We start from the raw sequence: 21803 nt of genomic DNA, 5'->3' as shown, positions 1-21803 counted from the left end.
CTGCTTGCAAAGGGCTCTCTATTGTCACTCGAAATGGAGACAGGTGTGCCATGCCTGCAAAAAACCTGGATCATGCAGTCCACCACACTCTTGCTGGTTGTTGCCTGTAATGGGAAGAGTTAAACGAACTTGAACTTGTTAATCACCAGGAAAAGGTACTTGTGGCGTCGAGGTGTCATAGGCAAGGGCCCAGTTATGTCCATGTTGAGGCTGTTTCATGGGGGCAGTGGCCCATTTGCTGTTCATCAGCCCTTCTGGCTTCTGGCGATGGGCTTTGGTGCACTGACAAACCTGACAGCATCGCACATACTTGGGATATGTCCGAGCGCATACCCCACCACACGAAATTCTGAGAATGTGTTTGAGGGTCTTAAAAAAAGCCGAAGTGGCCGCTAATTGGGTGGTCATGTGACAGTCGCAGGACCAAGTTGAGGAGATGTTTTAGTAGCCAAGGTACTTTCCTGTCCCCACGGTGCTGTACAAGCAACCCACTCTCTTCCATCTCGGTCTTCTCCGCCAGGTCTTTGATCAAAGGTTGATCACTGTCAGTGGGCGGAAGCTTCCCTCCCTTCATCAAAGTTCGTAGGTTTGACAGTATGGGATCCTGCTCTTGTTCGTGGGCGAGGAGCCCTGCATCATTCAAGACAACAGTGTCGTCCACTTCAGACGCTACAGCAGCTGCCTCAATGCTGATTTGTAGGCTGGGCTCTGGAGACATAGGGAACAGCGTCTTGTGTAGACTCGGGCCTTGAACTTTCTGGTGCTGAAGGGAAGCTCTGCTCAAAGCTTCGGCTGGCACATTTACAAGACCCCGCCTTGCTTGATCCTGAGGTTTAAACCTTGCCACAAAACTTAATGCTTTACATGTGGTGAGGTCTGGTCTGTGGTGAACAACCAGGACAGTGAGGAGTGATCGCACTGGGTCTCAAACACTCTGAACTCAAGGTATGGTCGGAACTTGTCCACTGCCCACACCACAGCCAGACACTCCCATTCTTGCACTGTATAGCACTGCTCTGTCTCAGTGAAGACCCTGCTAATGATGCTAATTGGTCACAGTGGAGCATCGTTCTCGGCTGCCTGCAGAAGCACCGCTGCGATGTCGACTCCACTGGCGTTCGTTTCCACCACAAATGGTCTGCTGAGGTCCGGCAGGTTTACAACGACATCGTGGGCCAGGGACTGCTTAACTGCTCTAAAGTCTTCCTCTTGCTGCAGCTCCCACCGCTTTTTCTCAAGGAGTTCTTTAAGTGGACACGCAGCGATGGAAAACTGAGGTATGAACCCTCTGTAATAGCCGGCTAGTCCCAGAAATGCCTGCAGCTCTTTGAGTGTTGTTGGTTGAGGATAGTCCAGCACCGCACGCACTTCTCTTTGTCCGGCCTACACTGCCATGGCGATATTTCATGGCCAAGGAACTTCCGGTATTGACAGCAGACGTGCACCTTCTCTGGGTTGATGGTCAGCTGTGCTGAACTTATCCGCTTCAACACCTCCCGAAGATGCTCGAGATGATCCTCCAGGGTCTCCGAGTACACCAGGACATCATCGAGAAACGCCATGGCAAACTGGTGATTGATTCCCTCCAGTAGTCTATCCATCAGTGTCTGGAATGTGGCAGGACCTCCGGCAACTCCAAAAGGCATTCTCATGAACTCGAAGATTCCCCGATGGCAAATGAACGCTGTTTTGGGGATATCCTGCTCTTGAACAGGGATATGAAAAAAGAAAACATGAAAGGTCACAACTTGAGAACCACTTGGCTCGTCCCAGCTATGTCAGCAACCAGTCAGTCCTGGGCATTGGTAGACTGGCACCTTCGTGCGTGCATTCAGCTGGTGGTAATCCACAGCCATGCGGTTGCCACCAAACTTCTTTCCGACCAGGAATGAAGCACTGCTGGCATGCTGACTTTGGCTAGGGCGGCTGAGGTTCTGTGCCAGCAGATCGTGAATGCAGTTGTCCATGATGGCCTGCTTCTTGACATTCACTGGTCACAGCTTGCATCGAACAGGTGGGTTGTCTCCCGTGTCTATTCGATGCTCTGCTAAGGTTTTGCAGCCCGAAGTGGTGTTGAAGATTTTACTGAATTCTTCTAAAATGTGTTTTATGTGCGAGTCTTTGCAGCCGGCTGTGGTCGCTGTTTGGTGCGCACTGTCGTAGGTGCTCGCTTGGGTAGCACCTACTGCCACTGGTTTCCCAAACACTGTGCGTCCATGTAATCCGGTCGCTGACACCCGAAGCAAACAGGTGGCCCCATTCGTCGACCCATGGCACAGTCATGAGAGATGTGGCTGAATCCAACACAGCGTTGGCACTGCGCACGCATTGCTCCACGCATCGGTCCCAGCCTGTTGGGTGAGAACAAAGCCGCTGTGTCGCGCGAGTACTGCCAGTCCTGGCAGTATGACGGGTCCAGCGCAGCTGGATGCAGTGGCCAGTGATAAGTCGGCGGCACCGGTGGGGCAGCAGCGAATGACGCCATCGCCATAGTGGTTGGTTGCGGCTGTGAGCGATGGTCGAGGGCCGGGCTAGGGCGCAACGCCAGATCTCTGGCTACTTGGTTGCTCGGAAGTGACGGTGGTCTGTACTGGAAGCAACGCCAAGCACACTCCATTAAGCCGTCGGCTGCCTTCACCATCTAGGCGAGGTCGTTGTAGGCATGCCCATCTGCCAAAACCTGCAGCTGAAAGTGCATCTGCCTCAGTACGCGGTGCACCTTCTCAGCTTTGTTGACCTTTCTCCCATGCGGTCGTAAAACGTAGCAATCGCATAAATAAACCCCTTCAAATTTTCTTCTGGGTGCTCCATGAGCTCCTCGAGCTCCGTCTTCAGGGGACGCTTCGAGCGGAAGGCGGCAGTGAATTGCTCCCATGAGTCTAACCCACGCACAAACTGCCACCACAACTACGTGCTGCCCTCGAGGGCGGCCGGCACCATGTGAGTCAGTCGCTTATTGAAGTCACAAGGCAGAAGTTTTTGAGGCGTTCAAGAAACTCTGGCGACTGTAAGTCTCTTAACACCTGAGTAGCAGGGGAGGTGCACAGCGGCGAGCAGAGGTGCAGAGTCATTGGTGGCTCAAGGGACCGCGCCAGTGTTTGCGATCACAGTCCATGCTCTCATGTGCGGAGCTATGGGCAGCGACGTCGTCATCACTCGATCACGCACGACCACCGTGATTCGTTCGCGCTCCATTGCGGAGCAGTTGCTGTCCAGCAACAGTTCCTCAATGACACCTTGGAGCGTAGGCGTGTCTTCCACTACTGTTGTCCAGCCTGAAGCCATCCCGGATGAGCCCTCACTTGTCACGAACTAAGCCTAAATCACGCACAACACACCGCTTCGAACTCCTTTATTCCCAACACGCAACGCTAACCTCTCTTCTCCCCGTCCCTATGATAATGATGGTGCCATCACGTAGTGTCCTCTCTCAGCCAAGTCTCAATGATGATGATGGTGCCATCACATAGTGCCCTCTCTTGGCCAAGTACCAATGATGATGATGGTGCCGTCACGTAACGCCCTCTCTTGGCCACCCTCACACAGCGTTTTATTACGTCTATTGATGCACGGAAAGTTCTTTTTTTATTGCAGCTAGTTTTTTTACTACTAGGACACTCTCACGTCATCGGGATCATTTCGCATATGTCCAACTCGTCGCGCACATTGTGCAGTATATCTAGCATAATTTCTCGGTAAGTAAGGCACTAATGTTGACAATATTGCCGTTTTAGACATCATGCATTAGGCTTTCACTCTGACATAAATTGTCATTTGCCTTTAGTGTCCCTTTAATAACTTGATTGAAGATTCCATCTGCCAAGGAACTTCTGCCTTGTTTCTATTTAATTCAAGTCTCTTGTTAAGAGAATCGCTCCAGACAGTTTCCTGGTGCTTACAAAATACTGCCTCACTGTTCTGTGCCCCGCAGGGGCGCCTGCGCAAGTAGGCGTTTGGTGTGTAGCGACACCACGGACCCGAGCTAACGGGGGAGTTTCGACTCCCTCCCACGCCTAGCCGTGCATGGCTTTGCCGTGTCCGGGGAAAAGGGGATCCTGGGGGTTGAGCTGACGCTGGGTGATTGGACCTTTAAGGCCCCCTGGCAGAGGCAACACACCTCTTTGGCCCCGGCTTCACGTAGACGGCACCCCTAGGCTGACCCACCCAGGGGAAATCGGCAGTCGCCTTTTCCTATCTCTCTCTGCCTATATCTTCGTCTTTATCTCTCACTATCTATCTGTCCTGTCTTCTACTCTCTTCTGTTTACTTCCAATTTTCCTGGCGGCAAGGGTTAACCCTGTGCAAATAGCCTACTTTGGTCTAGGCGCATTGGGTTATGGCAGTGTTGTACGGCTGACGTCTGCAAGCTTTCAGCACCTGTAAACTTGCAGCGTCCCCTTGTTGGGCTCCGTGGTGGGTGGCCGCCAACGCTGCTGAACAAACATAAGACCGGCATGCATGGCGCATTCCCTCTACTACCTGATCGTACCGGCCTAAAGCGGGTACGCACCGACGACATAAATCTCTTCAACCAGCCAATAGAAACTTTTCCCCACTTCCACGTCATTCACTGCGAAAAAACCGGAAAGCAAGCCAGGACCGTATCTCCTTTCGTAGTTGCCAGGTGTCTTACGGAAACTCTCGGGGCTGGATACTAAGTAACCAAAATGGCGAGCGGAGACCTTCTTCTAGAAATTCGGGACAAAGCACAATTTGTAAAGCTAAACAGCCTCTCAACGTTTGGTGACGTACCGATCACCGTAACACCACACCGATCCATGAACATCACTCGCGGAGTGGTATCTGATGCAGACTTACTTGAGCTCACCGAGACTGAACTTTTGGAAGGGTGGAAGAGCCAAAATGTAAATAATGTACAGAGAATTATCATCAGAAGAGATAATAAGGAAATACCAACGAAACACTTGATACTCACGTTTGCATCCAGTAAACTACCAGATTCCATTCAAACAGGGTACACAAAGACATCTATCAGGCCGTATATACCAAACCCTCGTCGTTGCTTTCAATGCCAGAAGTATGGCCATGGCTCTAAAACCTGTCGTGGTCGCCAGACTTGTGCACAATGTGGAGTCCTAGGCCATGTGTCTGAGAACTGCAAACAACCGCCACACTGTGTAAACTGCGAAGGAAACCATGCCACATATTCACGCTCCTGCACATACTGGAAAAAAGAAAAAGAAATAATTACATTGAAGGTGAAGGAGAACATTACGTTTAAGGAAGCACGGCGAAGAGTCGCTCCATTCTATGGACCTACATACGCTGATGCGGCGCGTCAGGGGGCACCGCCGCACCAGCCCTCGCCACCCCTTCGACCCGCGCAGAGCGAGCCGTCGGCTGTGGCACCTGCCCCCAAGGCGGCTGTAGCCCAGGCTACACCGCCTACTCCCGAACAGAGACCGGAGACTCCAGAGTCTTCGGGCCTCAAGGTCTCCCCTCCCCTCACCAGGCGAGGCCCAAAATCCGAACTAACAGCCCGCACGTGCGGGCATCCAGTGCCTCCGAGGAAGCAATGGATACGTCGGCACCCTTGGTGCCGAAAGAGCGGCGTGGCTCCTTGGAGCGCACCAAGAAAACAAAAAAGCAAATAACAGGGCCTGGTGACGGCCTTGTTAAGTGAACTCAAACTCCCCGTCTAAACAGCCACTCGCTTTTCGTACACACAGCATTATTTTACATTCACCATGAACACTCAAATTATACAATGGAACGTCAGGGGCCTTCTCAGAAACCTTGACGACATCCAAGAACTCTTACACGAACACTCACCAAAAGTGCTGTGTGTACAAGAAACACACCTTAATTCAAAACACACAAATTTTCTTCGTAAATACGTTATTTTCCGAAAGGACCGTGTTGATGCCATGACATCATCCGGAGGTGTTGCCATCATAGTGAATCAAGGAATTGCATGCACACACATACAACTCCAAACATCCCTTGAGGCAGTGGCTGTTCGAGCAGTTCTTTTTGATAAACTGATCACAATCTGCACTATTTACATTCCTCCTAGCTATCAGCTACAAAAACGTGATTTACACTCTCTAATTGATGAACTTCCGGAGCCTTATGTTCTCCTTGGAGACTTTAATGCGCATAGCAGGCTATCGGGTGATTCTCGGCATGACGAGCGAGGTCGACTGATCGAACAGTTCCTTCTCTCGTCGAGCGCGTGTCTCCTGAATCGAAAAGAACCAACCTATTATAATCTCGCTAATAACACCTACTCCTCCATAGACCTAAGCATAGCATCTCCATCTCTTGTGGCTTTACTCCAGTGGAATGTCGTCAGTAATCTGTACAAAAGTGACCACTTCCCCGTAGTTTTGAGCACAACTACAGTAACCGAGTGCCCACCACGTGTTCCCAAGTGGCTAATAAGCAGAGCCGACTGGGAACAGTTTTATACTATCGCTCGTCTAGGTTGGAATGACATCTGTACTTTGAACATTGATGTTGCTGTGAACTACTTCACAGCGTTTTTGATTGATGCTGCAACAAAATGCATCCCACAAACAAATGGGCACCCTGGAAAACGACGTGTGCCATGGTGGAACTCTGAATGCCGAAACGCGCGCAAACAGCAAAACAGAGCTTGGAGGCTGCTTCGGAACTCACCGACAGCCGAAAATCTTGAAACCTTCAAGAAAATGAAGTCTCAAGGCAGGAGAACGCGTCGGCAGGCCAGAAGAGAAAGCTGGCAGAAGTTTTTATCAGGGGTTAATTCATACACACAGGAGGCTAAAGTCTGGAACATGGTCGGTAGGATAGCAGGAAAACAAGTACACACACTTCCCCTCGTAAACACTCAGGGTGATACCTTGGAAGATCAGGCAAACTTCCTCGGTGCACACTTCGAACAGGTATCCAGCTCGTGCCACTATACTGACACTTTCCAAAAATACAGAACAAGAATAGAAAAGCAAAAACTCGAACACAAATCCACTAGATACGAGGCATATAACCAAGCTTTCAGTCTAGCTGAGCTCCAAACATCTCTATACTCCTGCAGTACTTCTGCCCCAGGTTCTGACCGTGTGATGTATGAAATGTTAAAAAACCTACCAAACGAAACCCGAAAAACCTTACTTTGTTTGTACAATGCTATTTGGTCTTCTGGCACTATTCCTACCTCCTGGAAAGAGGCTATTGTTATTCCCATTTTGAAAGAGGGCAAGGACCCTTCTTTAGCTTCGAGTTACAGGCCTATTGCACTTACAAGCTGCTTGTGCAGAGTCTTCGGAAAAATGATAAACTGCCGACTTGTACACTTGTTGAAACAAACAATTTGCTCGACCCATTTCAGTGCGGGTTTCGAGAGAGTAGATCCACGACAGACCACCTTGTTCGTATCGAGGCACAGATCAGAGACGCCTTCGTCCATAAACAATATTTTCTCTCTGTGTTCCTCGATATCGAAAAGGCTTATGATACAACATGGCGTTTTGGAATTCTAAGAGACCTATCCCACCTTGGCGTGCGCGGAAGAATGTTTCACATAATCAAAAGTTACCTGTCAAACCGGACATTCCGTGTCCGAGTTGGCACGGTTCTTTCCCAAACATTTGTCCAGGAAACAGGCGTGCCACAAGGTGGTGTACTTAGCTGCACACTTTTTCTCATAAAAATGAATTCCTTGTGCTTGACCATCCCTCGCAATATGTTTTATTGTACATATGTCGATGACGTCCAGCTTGGCTTTAGGTCTTGCAATCTGGCAATGTGTGAGCGGCAGGTTCAGTTAGGTTTAAACAAGCTCTCCAAATGGGCAGAGGAAAACGGATTCCGACTGAACCCACAAAAAAGCACGTGTGTCCTGTTCTCCAGAAAGAGAGGCATGCACTCAGAACCCGACATTGAACTGAACGGTCAACGTCTGTCTGTTAATACGGAGCATAAATTCTTAGGATTAATCTTGGACAACAAGTTGACCTTCGTACCGCACATCAAGTATCTAAAAACAAAATGTTTGAAAGCCATGTATATTTTAAAAGTGTTGTCACGTACTAGGTGGGGTAGTGACAGGCAATGTCTCATGAACCTATATAGAAGCCTTTTTCGCACCCGCTTAGATTATGGGGCCATTGTTCATCAGTCTGCGACTCAAAGTGCTTTGAAGATGCTGGATCCCGTGCACCATTCGGGCATCCGCCTTTCTACGGGTGCTTTTCGCACCAGCCCCGTAGAAAGCCTTTACGTTGAGTCAAATGAGTGGTCGCTTCATCTGCAAAGAACCTACATGTCCTTTGTATATTTCCTTAAGGTGAAAGCAGACAAGAGGCATCCCTCATACTCTACTATTAATGACTTGTCGAGCTCCATTCTTTTTCAAAACAGGCCTTCAATGAGGCAGCCCTTCTCAGTTCGCCTGAAGGGTCTAGCTGAGGACACTGGAGTGTCACTCGAACACAGTTTAATGGCTCCTGTAGCATACCCGCCACCGTGGCAATGGCAGACTATAGACAGCGATGTGTCTTTTCTAGAAGTTACAAAACATGCGCCTATTGCCCATATCCGAACATACTTCCTGGAACTTCAACACAAATACACACGTCCTGAGTTCTTCACAGATGCCTCCAAGTCTAACTCCTCTGTGTCCTACGCTGCTGTCGGCCCATCCTTTTCGGATGCTGGCCCTCTACATCCAGGCACAAGTATCTTCACAGCGGAAGCCTATGCGATACTTGTGGCGGCTAAACACATCAAGCAATTACAAATACAAAAAGCAGTAATTTATACAGACTCCCTCAGTGTAGTAACGGCTCTGCACACTCTTAAAAAACACAAAAACCCAGTCCTTGTCTCACTTTACTCCATTTTATGCACACTCTACACACTCAAACAACATGTTGTAGTGTGCTGGGTGCCAGGGCACCGTGAGATTCAAGGCAACGTGAGGGCGGATCAGCTCGCTGCATCCGTCCACAAAACCACTGCCCCTACACCCATATCAATCCCGGCCCTTGATCTTAAGTCGTCTCTCAAACGAAACCTCAGAGTATACTGGCAGAGCAAGTGGGATACACACACACAAAACAAACTACACGTTATTAAGCCACACCTTGGTCATTGGCTGCCCGTATCGAAATCGCGTCACACAGAGGTAATACTAACGAGACTCAGGATAGGACACACATACACGACACACACACACCTTTTGTCCGGTGGCGATCCACCATTGTGTGACAGATGTGGTGAAGTATTGACAGTCCTTCACATTTTAATTGAGTGCAAACAATTGGACACTGTAAGAAAACAACACTTTCCATTACCCTACCGACAACATATACCTTTACACCCTGCAATGTTCGTCGGTAGGGAACCGCTTTTTAGTCACAAATCATTGTTAGTGTTTTTTAAAGAAATTCATAGTTTTCATATCATATACCCGGGCATCCCGTAGCATGACCTCTCCAGAGAGGTTTTTGCTGCGGTGGTTACACAAGAAAGCACTTGCCTCACGGCCCTTGGACGCAAGGGTATGAACGAGTGAGGCACTTGTGCTAATGCCATACATATCCACCATCGTCTTTTATTATCACCAACTTTTGTCATCTATTCACACCACACACACCTTTCACGACATGGTCATGATTTTATTACTTGTATGTTTTTACCCGCCTTACCGCGAGGAATTTTATGGCCCTTATACAGCCGCTTATCACAATCATTGTCCATGTTTTTAGTAAGATGAACTGGCGCTCTTTGGCCGTGAAATGGCCCTTGCGCCATAAAACATCAAACATCATCATCATCATCACTGTTCTGTGTACAGGTGGCCTCGTTTTCTCTTATTTTCTAGTCTTGCTAACATCAAGTACAAAGGACTCTCTGTAAATGGGAAGCTTTTAAACGGAACTGCTGCTTTTAAATGGACCAACTTCCTCTCACAATTGGTTCCATTCTTGATTGCTGCAATGCCGTACGTCTCTCAGTTAGTGGAATTGCTGTTAAACGAAACACATTCTCCTGGTCCGTTCAGGTTCCATGTAATTAATGAAAGTCCATGGTATCAGAATCCCCTTTTCACAACATTCTCATCTGATAAGTTGTCAACTCTTGCTCTCTGAGGAAGTACCTCAATGAGTTTGGCAATTTTTCAAATAAAGTGTGGCTTTAAGCCACAAACTGATGCGAAATTCTTCTCAGGTCGAGCTGTGTGTAGTGCATCTGTTTTATTGTTTAGTGGCACTTTTTTTTCTTACTTTGATGGCATGTTTACTTACGCATTTCTTAGATACAATTTTTTCTTTTTTCACAGTATCATGAAAAACGAATTAGAAGGGTTATATTTTATCCAAATTTGACTTGATTTGCTGTATCTAAAGGCAAATACTAACTTACAAATGTTTTTCACCACCTTTGTAAGCAGCGTATGTGTGTGTTGTCCAACCGTACTTGGTCCCGCATAACTGGCCCCGGAGATAAGTCTGGCCGTGTCTTGTCAATTTCAGCACGGCCGAGGTGCTGAAGAACGAAAAGGTAAAGGTGCAGCTGACCGTGGGGGACAAGACCTTCACATGCGTCGCCAAAAGCAAGAAGCTTGCCAAGACGGCGCTCGCCAAAAAGTACCTGCGATTGATGAGCGAGAGTGCATCCGTCTAGGAGCACCCCTTGCCAAACATTTGCACAGGCTATTGAAATGGAAAAAGGGCATTGTGCATTTTTCTGAGTATGTGCCGGCCACGGTTTCCTTGAATGAATGTCTTCACTTGTGCACTTTTCGGGCGTTCTGTTTCTATCACGAACGTTCCAGAGTTGTCTGTTACGCGTAGATCTAACACTAAATGATTAGATCTAACGCGTAGATCTAACACTACATGGCCTCGCATTAAACTCGGGCTGTGTAATGGAATCTGCGAGCCTTGCTTGCAAGTTTCTCGAAACATAAACTGTGATCTCTCGTGACCAGAAAAAACTATGCATACACTAAGAAGTATTTTACACTGTACAATTACTTGACACGGTCATAATAATAGTATTGCAATGTAAAGCATTGGCGATAAAGAGCCCATGATGATTGTTGTCATTCATGTTTTTCTCATTCGCACTGCAGTGTTGAGAAGTGCTGTTAATGTTGTTGTCTGTTTTTCATGGCGTGCGACAAGATTCAGTGAGATGTCGCCCCAATGCCCACTTCCTGTTTGTAGGAACCTTGATTGTATGAAGTTCGTATGGAAAGAAGTTTTAGCAGCCGAGCCCTCTGTGGTCTTTCATGTTGCATTAATCAATTTTACACCTGTTTGTCATGTGTTAGGATTTTTATGTGGTAATACCATAGTTACTCGCGTAATAAACTTACCTTTTTTTCAGAAAAGTTGACGCCAATTTGGGGGAGGGGGTTCATCACGCCGGAGAGAAAAAAAAGTCATGGGAGTTATAACAGCTGAAATTTCACGTGACATTATTAAGGAACCCGCTGTCCAACCGCTGCTGGCCCTCAATTCAGTGGCAGGATTACGGACCCTCTATTCGAAAACTTTGCTGCCCAGAAGAGAAAACTGTCCTTTTTTTTTTTGGCCTGTGAAATGTGTGACGAACTTTTTTGTAGCCCGAAGCTGCTCTTGTTTATCTCCTGTAACAAACGCGCACGGATCGACGCTGCTAAGTGACGTCAACGCGCTCTGTTCCCATCCGCCGACAAATGCTTGCCCAACTTTAAAACTGGCCGTGTAGATAGCGTACAGGCCAATCGTGCCCTGCGTAGCGTTAAGTTCACTATGACAAACCGGACAACAACAACAACAAAAAAAATGCATGTGAGATGGCAAGCACATGCACATAGCGGGTGCACATTGCGTCGTCGGCGAGGTGGGCGCAGTTTGGGCTTTGTTTTTGTGGCACCGTGCTTGCATGGCGCTGTTTTTTCTACGTTCGACAGATGGCGCTTTGTAGCAAAAGGTGCAACTACGGTGAACGTCGCACATGCTTGCGCTGCTAGCAACTGTTGAGCATCATTGTTATTGCCCTGTAATTTTGCGCCTTAATGGCATGATTAAACATTGTTTCGATGGTCAACGGAACTTGCTATCACAACAAAATAGAGCCAGCAGATACATTTAAAAATAATTTTGTTTTTCATGAACCGAAATGGTGGAGTGGGTTTGTTACCAGAGCAAATACGGTGCTTTTTATTATTATATTGCCACTAGTACAAGTTCTGAAAGTATTATTTCCATAGATGCTGGCAGGCTTGTATGTACCGCTGTTCAGAAGAGGACGAAGATGCACGTGCAGAGAAAAACGTAACGTGACAACTGGTGGAGGTGCTGGGTAATAGTCTATGCGCTGTTACCACGAGGAAGATCTCGGCCCCAATATCGGCGCCTTGGTAGAAACGGCCAACCTTCGACGCAGTCAACAGCAACTAGGCCTGCCACCCTTATTCAGCCCTCTTCCGGAACGCTCCAGAACCATGGGATATGCGACAACTGCTAGTCAGACTGAACAGACTGCGACTCCGCCAGCTCCATGGCTACCAGCCTCTCGAACGCCAAAGCCCTTCCATGGGGAGCCCTACGAAGACGTTGAAGACTGGCTGGACCAATACAATCGAGTCGCCGTCGCTAACGAGTGGGACGAGCACCGGAAACTGCGGTATGTCTATTTCTACCTGGAGAATTCGGCGCGTATTTGGTTCAAGAACCACGAGGCGGCCCTGACAACCTGGCCGGTGTTTTGCACTCAGCTGCGGAACACGTATGGTAGCGCCGACCGGAAAAAACAAGTCGAACGTCTCCTCAATTCTCGCAATCAAAGACCCAATGAAACCGTGGCCATGTTCGTTGAGGAGATGTCTCGTCTGTTCCGTCGAGCAGATTCTGCAATGACGGAAGACAAAAAGGTACGCATTCTGATGAGGGGTGTTAAGGAGCAGCTGTTTGCAGGACTTGTACGAAACCCACCAGCTATTGTGGCAGACTTCCTCCATGAAGCGACGACAATGGAGCGAATGCTAAGACAGCGGTCTTCGCAGTATGAGCGGTCCGACAACCTTGCATGTCTGTCAGCACCCTTGGTAACACCCAATGTCACGAGCGTGAGAGACCTTGCTGAGCTAGTTCGTAGCATTGTATGCGACGAGCTGCAAAAGCTTCACGCAGTGCCTTCACAGCCTCAAGTGGCTGCTCTGACAGACGTCGTCCGTGAAGAGGTGCGGCAGCTGGTACGACCATTAGTGCCACCTCCAACCGAAGCTCCTCTGCTAACGTACGCGGAAGCTATACGCACTCCTGCACCGGCAGTCAGCTATTCCCCCCGACCGACTAGCCTGCAGACGCCGCAGCACTTTTCGGGCCTGCCACATTATGAAGACCAACGACCGACTTGTCTGCAGATGCCGCAGTACTTCTCGGGCCCGCCACACTATAAGAATCCGCGACCTAATTTGCAGAAATCTAGCGTGTGGCACGCTTTCGACAATCGGCCACTATGCTACCACTGTGGTGAGCCAGGTCACTTGTACCAGGAGTGCTCATACAGACCGATGGGCCTACCTGGATTTCGGCCAGACGCTTGTTGGCCCAGGGACGGGGAACGACCCCGCGCCATCGCAGAATACTTAGCAAGTCTACCGTCTCCGAATCTTCAGTGACGCCAATCATGCTCTCCGTCTCCTCGACGCTCTACGTCCGCGAATCAATACTCTACTTTCGCCGATGTTGTTGTGGGACGATCCGCTAGGTCCCCAAGTCTACGCCGGGGAAACTAGAATCAGCGGCTTACGGGGCTGGGACCGCTGTTAAGCTATCGCCAAAACAGCCTCCTCCCACCCATCCGCCGACCTTCGACGATTCCTTTCAGCCGACACCTCACATCGCGGACGAACCCGTTTCTGCTGACATTGCCGTCCTTGTCGACAACCGTCCAGTGACTGCTCTGGTCGACACCGGCGCCGACTACTCAGTTATCAGCGCTGAACTTGTGGCTGAACTCGGGAAAGTGACGACTCCTTGGGGGTGTGGACCAAACCTTCGGACAGCAGGTGGTCATCTCTTGACACCAATCGGGAGATGCACCGCAAGGCTGCAAATCTGTGAGTTGATGTTCGTTGCTTCTTTTGTTGTGCTTCCCGAATGCTCCCGGAAAGTTATCCTTGGCATAGATTTCCTTCGCGAGCACGCCGCTGTTAGAAATCTTCGAGACTGCCTTGTAAGATTTGCTGACGACTATGGCCCGAAGCCTAGAGATACCGATCCGCAGAAGACTGCGCTTCGCATTGTCGTGGACACCGTCACACTTCCGCCACGCACCGGTATGTTCGTTTCTGTACAGAGTGACATAGACCATGACGGTAGTGGTATCGCTGAAGCCAACCTTTCGGTGCTCTTGTCTCAGCAAACCTGCGTTGCCCACGGCATAATTCAATTTAAACGTGGGGCGACTGAGTTGTTGGTCACCAATTTTAGTGGAGCATACCAACATTTGGGCAAGCGAACAACTATCGCTCATTTCAAAGCCATTGACGATGAAGCGTGTACGACGATAGCCCCAATTTCTGCAGCCGTTGAAAGTGACACCGCGGTAGCCGATACAGTCAATGTCAATCCGAAGCTGTCATGTGCGCAGAAAGAGCAAATCCGCTGTATCCTCCGCATGTTTAGCGACTGTTTCGCGTCTACATCTAAGATAAAACAAACGCCAACCGTAAAGCACCGCATTGTCACTGACCATGCTGAGCGACCCATACGTCAGCACGCCTACCGAGTATCACAAAAGGAACAAGAAGTAATACGTTCTCAGGTGAGCCAGATGCTCGGAGTTGGCGTAATCCAACCCTCAAACAGTCCATGGTCATCCCCCGTCGTACCAGTAAAAAAGAAGGACGGCACTCCGATTTTGTGTCGATTACCGCAAACTCAACAAAGTCACAAAGAAAGACTTTTATCCGCTTCCACGCATCGACGACTCACTCCGCCTCCGACGTGCCCGATACTTCTCCTCTATGGATTTACGCAGTGGCTAGTGGCAGATCGAAGTTGATGAGCGTGATCGAGAGAAAACAGCATTCATAACACCTGGTGGTCTGTACGAATTCAAGGTGCTGCCCTTCGGTTTGTGTTCTGCCCCTGCGACATTCCAGAGGATGATGGATACAGTGCTCTCCGGTCTCCAGTGGGAAGCATGCCTTGTTTACTTAGACGACGTTGTTGTCTTCTCCCAAATGTTTGAGCAGCACTTGCAGCGACTTAGATCTGTGTTTGCTGCAATTCGCACGGCAGGCCTATCACTGAAACCAGAAAAAATGTAATTTTGGTTTCAACGAATTAAAGTTCCTCGGCCACCTTGTTAGCCCTGATGTTATTCGGCTGGACCCAGATAAAACATTGGCTGTCGCAGCAATGAAAAACATCATGTAAGCAGGGGTGCAACAGCTGCACGAATTTGATGCAATTCCCGATTGCTCCGCTGAGCTGCGCCAAAACCGTGGAATTTGCTGAAATTGCGCCACGCTGCGCTAAAATGCCCAGCCAGCCTCAAAATATTTTTCAGGTGCGCTAATTTCGGTGAGAAATGCAGGCCACGTCGGCCACCTGCGGCTTGTGCCATTGGTGAAGGTGCGCAGACTCGAACTAGAGAGCCTAGAATATACTTAAACTATTCTAGGCACACAACCTATGCTTGCGAGACGCCATTGAATAGGTAATGTAACAACGCTGCGTGCCAATCAGTCCGCTGACCGCAGCGGATACGTATCGACGGGACGACGCAACTCTAAGACAAAAAAGCGTTGCTCCCACCAACGCTTCGCGGGAAATGTAAATTTCCGAGCCTGAAACGCGGCTATGGCTTGTTGAAAACTAAAGCTGGAAGCGTATGCCTCGTTTTCCTCGCCGAACAAGCTCGACGTGCTGCGAACGCCGGCGTTGCCAGCGACCATGTTGATTGCCTTAGCAGTGGCACATAAAACATTTATTTTTGTCTTGAAGTTGCCTCGTCTCTGCCACAGGTCGGTACCGTCGCTGGGCCAACAAACGCGCGCTGTAGCTACTTTACCTGGTCGAACGCGCTTTTCAAGGGAAGCCGAACCGGAACCTAAAGCCACGGCGAAGGAAAAAAAGGGCGGGTGGAAAGTGGGGTGGTGGTGCAAGGGTTAGAAAAGTTCTTGGCATCGGTTCTAATGCTGCTTGAGCTACCTTCGCCGTGCGAAAAAGTGTATTGAGATTTAGAAGTGGCTGTGAGCGCTAGTGGGACACTGCACATTTTGCTCATACTGACGTGTAAATATGCTTCTGGCAATCATTTGAGGCAGTGTATGATATTTATGCTTCCCTAAAAAAAAAATTGTATATGTTTTCTTTTTTTTGCCACTCCTACTCCTCAGTTTTACGAATCTCCCAAATTTCAAGGTTGCGAGCTTGGCAGTTTGACATTCAGATTGGCAGAGTTTGTCAAATGATTTGACAGGCACAGCAAATGCTAATATGGACTTGATCATTGTTTTCTCGGCGGGGTGGTTCAAAATACTACTTTCATTCAAATGGCAGTGCTCATGTTCACACTGCATGATTTAGGTGATGTTGAATGATTTATACACATTTTTTTCCTGAATATAGGGCTTCTTTCTTGTAATGCTCCAAACTACGTATCTCATGACAAAAAATGCATGTTTTTTCTCCCGTAACCTGCATCAAATTTGGAATTTAGTGCCCCAAAAGTAAACTTTGCTGCTCCGAAAATTGCTCCGAATTATATTTTGGCTATTGCACCCCTGTGTGAGTCTTTCCGTGGTACATCTCGCAATGGCCTTCGCTCAAAATGAACATTGCTATTTAGTGAAGCAAGCAGATTTTCAAAATTGACACAGTGACCACAGGTCCCTTTCTAGATTTAGAAGACCCATAGCTGTGCTTTTCACATTTGATGTCACTGTGCCAGATGTGATACCATGTGATAGTGAAGCATAAGCACTTCAGTATCTAGTGATCACAGAGCATGAATACTGATGCTTTACCTAAGAGCAAATGCTTAAGGGGAGATGCGAGTCAAAAAATGAGTTTTTCCCAAAGTGACAAATTTTTCGTTTTTATTTGTTTTCACAAGTTTATTTTCTCCACTTCCACTACGAAAAAAATTGAAGATTGTAATTAAACTCGAAGCAGGTTAAAATCGTTTTTAAAGAGCTCAAGGTGCCGGCTTGCTTAAACCTAAAAGTAGCTCATTCTCTAAAGTACCCTGGAAATTGTCGCCTGGCTGCTTGCTATTGTATTTCGCATAAGGAGTTTACTAAAGCCACATGCTCAAAATTGCGATGATTGCCAAGCTCTCGTGATAAAATAAATTATTAAAAAAAAAAACCTATTTGCTACATAGATGAGCTTTGACTTACACCTTTAAAATGGGTTTCTCTCAAGATCCATTTTTGCCAAACTTCTTGAGCTTAGACATGTTTTTGTTACTTCTGATAGCCAGATCAAGATGAAATTTTGCCTTTTTTGGTTCGAACGAAAATCGCTAATCATTTCTGTGAATGACAGAAATGACAGAAATGATTCTGTAATCATTTCAACTATGATATCCTTAACCCCCGTTTGTCCCCTAATCCACTCTGCTCTCTTCTTGTCTCTTAAGGTTACACCTACCATTTTTCTTTCCATTGCTCGCTGCATCGTCCTCAATTTAAGCTGAACCCTCTTTGTAAGTCTCCAGGTTTCTGCTCCGTAGCTAAGTACCGGCAAGATACAGCTGTTATATACCTTCCTCTTGAGGGATAGTGGCAATCTACCTGTCATAATTTGAGAGTGCTTGCCGAATGTGCTCCACCCCATTCTTATTCTTCTAGTTACTTCAATCTCGTGGTTCAGCTCTGCGGTTATTACCTGCTTTAAGTAGACATAGTCTTTTACAACTTCAAGTGCACTATTACCTATCTCGAAGCGCTGCTCCTTTCCGAGGTTGTTGTACATTACTTTCGTTTTCTGCAGATTAATTTTAAGATTCACCTTTCTGCTCTCCTTGTCTAACTCCGTAATCATGAGTTGCAATTCATCCCCTGAGTTACTCAGCAATGCAATGTCATCGGCGAAGCGCAGGTTACTAAGGTATTCTCCATTAACTCTTATCCCTAGCTGTTCCCATTCTAGGCTTCTGAAAACCTCCTGTAAGCAAGCGGTAAATAGCATTGGGGAGATTGTGTCCCCCTGCCTTACACCTTTCTTGATTGGTATTCTGTTGCTTTCTTTATGAAGCACTATGGTAGCAGTTGATCCCCTGTAGATTTCTTCCAGAATGTTTGTATATACTTCATCTATGCCCTGATTCCGCAGTGTCTGCATGACGGCTGATATTTCTACTGAATCAAACGCCTTCTCGTAATCTATGAAGGCTATGTATAGTGGTTGGTTATACTCTGAGCATTTCTCTATTACCTGATTGATAGTATGAATGTGGTCAATTGTTGAATGGCCTGTTCGAAATCCTGCTTGTTCCTTTGGTTGATTGAATTCTAATGTTTTATTTACTCTGTTAGCAATTACCTTTGTAAATAACTTGTATACTACAGAGAGCAAGCTGATCAGCCTGTAACTCTTCAAGTCCTTGTCATCTCCTTTCTTATGTATTTCTTTTTTTGCAAGAAGGTAATTCTCAGATACATTATGCTGGACTGATATTTTGCTGTATCGTGTTGTATTGTACTGTGTTGTAGTGATGCCATCATAATTTAAGATTCAGCGTACTGTTGCCTCTAACCAGCTTGAAATATAGTAAACATGTTGGTATTTGAGTCATTTGACATGTTCCAGAATAGCGCCTCCGATAACTTACTGGTTCCATTTTGACAGCGTACGAAGTATCTTCAGTTGTGCTTGATTATTGGGTCGGGTCTAAGATGCCACCGAAGACGTATTGTAAAGTAGCCTCGTTTCTGAGATGGTTTTGTGATGTAAAACCCCAGCAATTATATAATAATAGTTTGTCGAATAAAAAATGGAAAAATAGGGGAGATGAGTAGCTTAGAAGTTGAGACAATACTTGCTGCTGTGACCAGAGTCTGGGCTTCTCAGCAAAATGCAGTTAGGAAGCTAGACTTTTCTGTCGAAAGAAATTCATAGCAGAGTGTTATTTCACCGCACAGGAGCATTGAAAAAAAAAAATGCAAATCTTTCGTGGGCAAGACATTTCGACAAACACTGAAGGTGTCTTGACATAAACATTTTGCTTGCGACATTATCGACTCTAAAGAAAGTAATAATAAAGGTGGGCAGTCTATTTAACACCATGAGTTTAATGAAATAAGTTGCCAGATACTGCCTGTATATGTGCGCATTTTTCAAAAGTGGTTTTTTGTGGGTCTATATCTGTAACCGCACGAGCCAAGTCACTTGATTTGTTCGAAGACCATTTGTTCTGCAACCCCATATTTTCGATATGGATACACAATTGGCTTAGTGTTGTGCAGATCTTGATTAGTACTATTACACTGCGCACCGCCTTCAAGTCGCACACTTGATGAAGCTGTGATCCATGCCATTATGCGTAGTCAGTGTGTGCACCAGTTTATGTGCTAATCTGTTGCATGCAGTGTTTTAAAGTCGTGGGTTGGATTCCGTAGCAGTCACATTTAGACAGATTCAAAATTCTAGAGACCCATGTGAGATGCATTATCAGTGCGTGTTAAAAAACCAGTTGGTCAAAATTTTCGGAAGCCATCCTCTAATGGCCTGTCTTTTAACTGTATCGCGGTTTTCGCATGCAGAGCACCAGATATTATGTGTTCAGCATTGTGCAATGATCCATTAGAGATTGTGCTGATTAAAAGCCTCTCTTTATGGTATCGATCAGCAGCAGTACAAGCATGGGAAAAAGAAAAATTCTAGCTATAAGACATTAAACAAGAAATGTTTTGTACCTTTGCGAATCCTGTATTTTGTCTATTCAGTGTTGCAAAACTCTCGCGAAGGAGGATCATATATTTTAGGTTTACAAAGCAGCAATTGACTGACTATGCTTTTTTTCTTTCCTTGAAGCTTGTGGCCAATGAGTAATATTGCTCTAGTTATAGATGTTTGTGTGTGTACGTCGTGGTATGTTACAGACATTGCCGATGTTTATTTCTTGGCCCTGTAGAAGATGGACTGGGCGTATCGGTAGATGTTTGCTGGCTGGCGCAATCGTTTCCTGTTGCACTGCTCATAATGCGTGCAAACAGGTGCATAACACCTGTTCAGATTGTTTCATAACAGTTTATTTACTACTATTGAGGAAGAACTTCACGAGCGGTTTGTCGATTCACATGTTTTTCTCATTGCAACTCATTTGGGCTCTGTTTTTATATGACATACCCTAGGTCATCTGAAGAGCTCTAAAGACGCACAAATATCCAATGACCCTACAGCAACGTGCGGCTCAAGTAGAATTATTTTTGGACACCCAATACCTGTTCATATAAATTCCGACAGCAATAGCTGTTATCACCGGCCAAGGGATTGATCATTACGCGATTGCTTTCTTGGACATTCTTATGGTCTAGCAAATCGGTACAGCACAACCTAGTGCCATTGTTTCCTGATCAATCACGCAAAGACCAAAGGTGTGTTTGCAGTGGTGTCACTACACCATTAAATAATTTTTGCATCTGTAAGTGATAGTGTAGACAAATGCATTATCGATCAATGTATCTGCAAAGAGGAACATATGAACTTGCTTCTGTATAATTCGCTAGATTCAATATAATATTTTCTCGCATATAACCCACACCCTGATCTGCAGACTGAAAAGAATTAAAATTTAAACTAAAGAATGATGCGTATAACCCACACTCTGAGTTTAGCTCCAAATTTCCTGTATATTTTGCACAGGTTACATGTGAGAAAACATGAAATGATCTTAAACGAGTGCATATCAAATTGAACTGAGCCATATAGCGCTCATCTACTATGGCATCATTCAGGCGTTAATACGTTTCCAATTCTTTAGTCACGTAATGTGCCTACAGATGAGCATCTGTTGCGGCTATGTGCCAAGGTCTGTAATATGATGTGCAGCTCGGTTTTTCACCTGTGGAACAAAAAAATGACTGTAGCCATGAGAATTACCATTACTTCATTCATTATCATATTTCATTATTTGTTACAGTTCACGAGTTTGCATTGGTGTGTCGCACATTGCATGAAAAGTACTTGTGCTATAACTAGAGTGACGTTACAATCGAAGAAAGGTGCTACGGTATTCAACACCTTGTTAAATCTTTTTTACTTCGAATGCTCACTGTGTTGTCGGGTATATTGTACATTGTACAGTACCAAAAAAGAAAGCAATATTTTGTACTGCTTCTGTGCTTATAAATTGTTGAAAATGTGTGCATGAAGTCATATACACCATCAAGAGCTGGCGTGACATTTTTTTGTTCTGTGTCATGTCATTTTTTGCTGTGCTGCCAGTTGGAGCAATTTACTGGCTGCAAGCAGTGGAAGGTTCGAAAATTCCAACTGGCCTCGGCAAACTGAATTTAACATGAATCTGATAGCGCCAGATGTGAACGAATCAAGTCGTATGGAATACTTTTGGAGTAATCAACAGCCATTCTGTTACAGTGCGCCATAAAAAGGTTTCAACATTCTTTTAATTTCCTCCACAGTATAAAAAGGAAGATTCTTTGCATGTATGAAAAGGAGTTTTGAGCTAGTGGAAATCGATGTATAACGGGTAAAATGTTCCTCGAGCAAGGTAGTCTGCTGCATTGTACAAGTTCTCGCATGTTATGCTTACACTAAACTTGTGGGGATTAAGTTTGTCGTACGTTAAGGCCCATTTTTCGTTCGTGAAGTCGACATTACGTG

The 21803-nt window shown here is 46.5% G+C and overlaps 1 protein-coding gene across 2 annotated transcripts in view; it reads left to right on the top strand.

Annotated features, from left to right (window-relative positions):
• LOC119167238 (endoribonuclease Dicer) overlaps window positions 1-21368 on the top strand; it is a 104413-nt gene extending 83045 nt beyond the window's left edge. For both annotated transcript variants that reach the window (XM_075866882.1, XM_037418686.2), the window contains one exon: window positions 10479-21368. In XM_075866882.1, coding sequence (XP_075722997.1) covers window positions 10479-10799 — 321 coding nt within the window. In that variant the 3' untranslated portion in view covers window positions 10800-21368. The remainder of the gene's footprint in view (window positions 1-10478) is intronic.
• The last annotated feature ends 435 nt before the right edge of the window (window positions 21369-21803 follow it).

This window comes from Rhipicephalus microplus, chromosome 6, assembly GCF_043290135.1.
Source record: "Rhipicephalus microplus isolate Deutch F79 chromosome 6, USDA_Rmic, whole genome shotgun sequence".
Lineage (NCBI taxonomy): Eukaryota > Metazoa > Arthropoda > Arachnida > Ixodida > Ixodidae > Rhipicephalus > Rhipicephalus microplus.
Note: the sequence above shows the minus strand (reverse complement) of the source record. Positions and strands in the feature narration are given on the sequence as shown.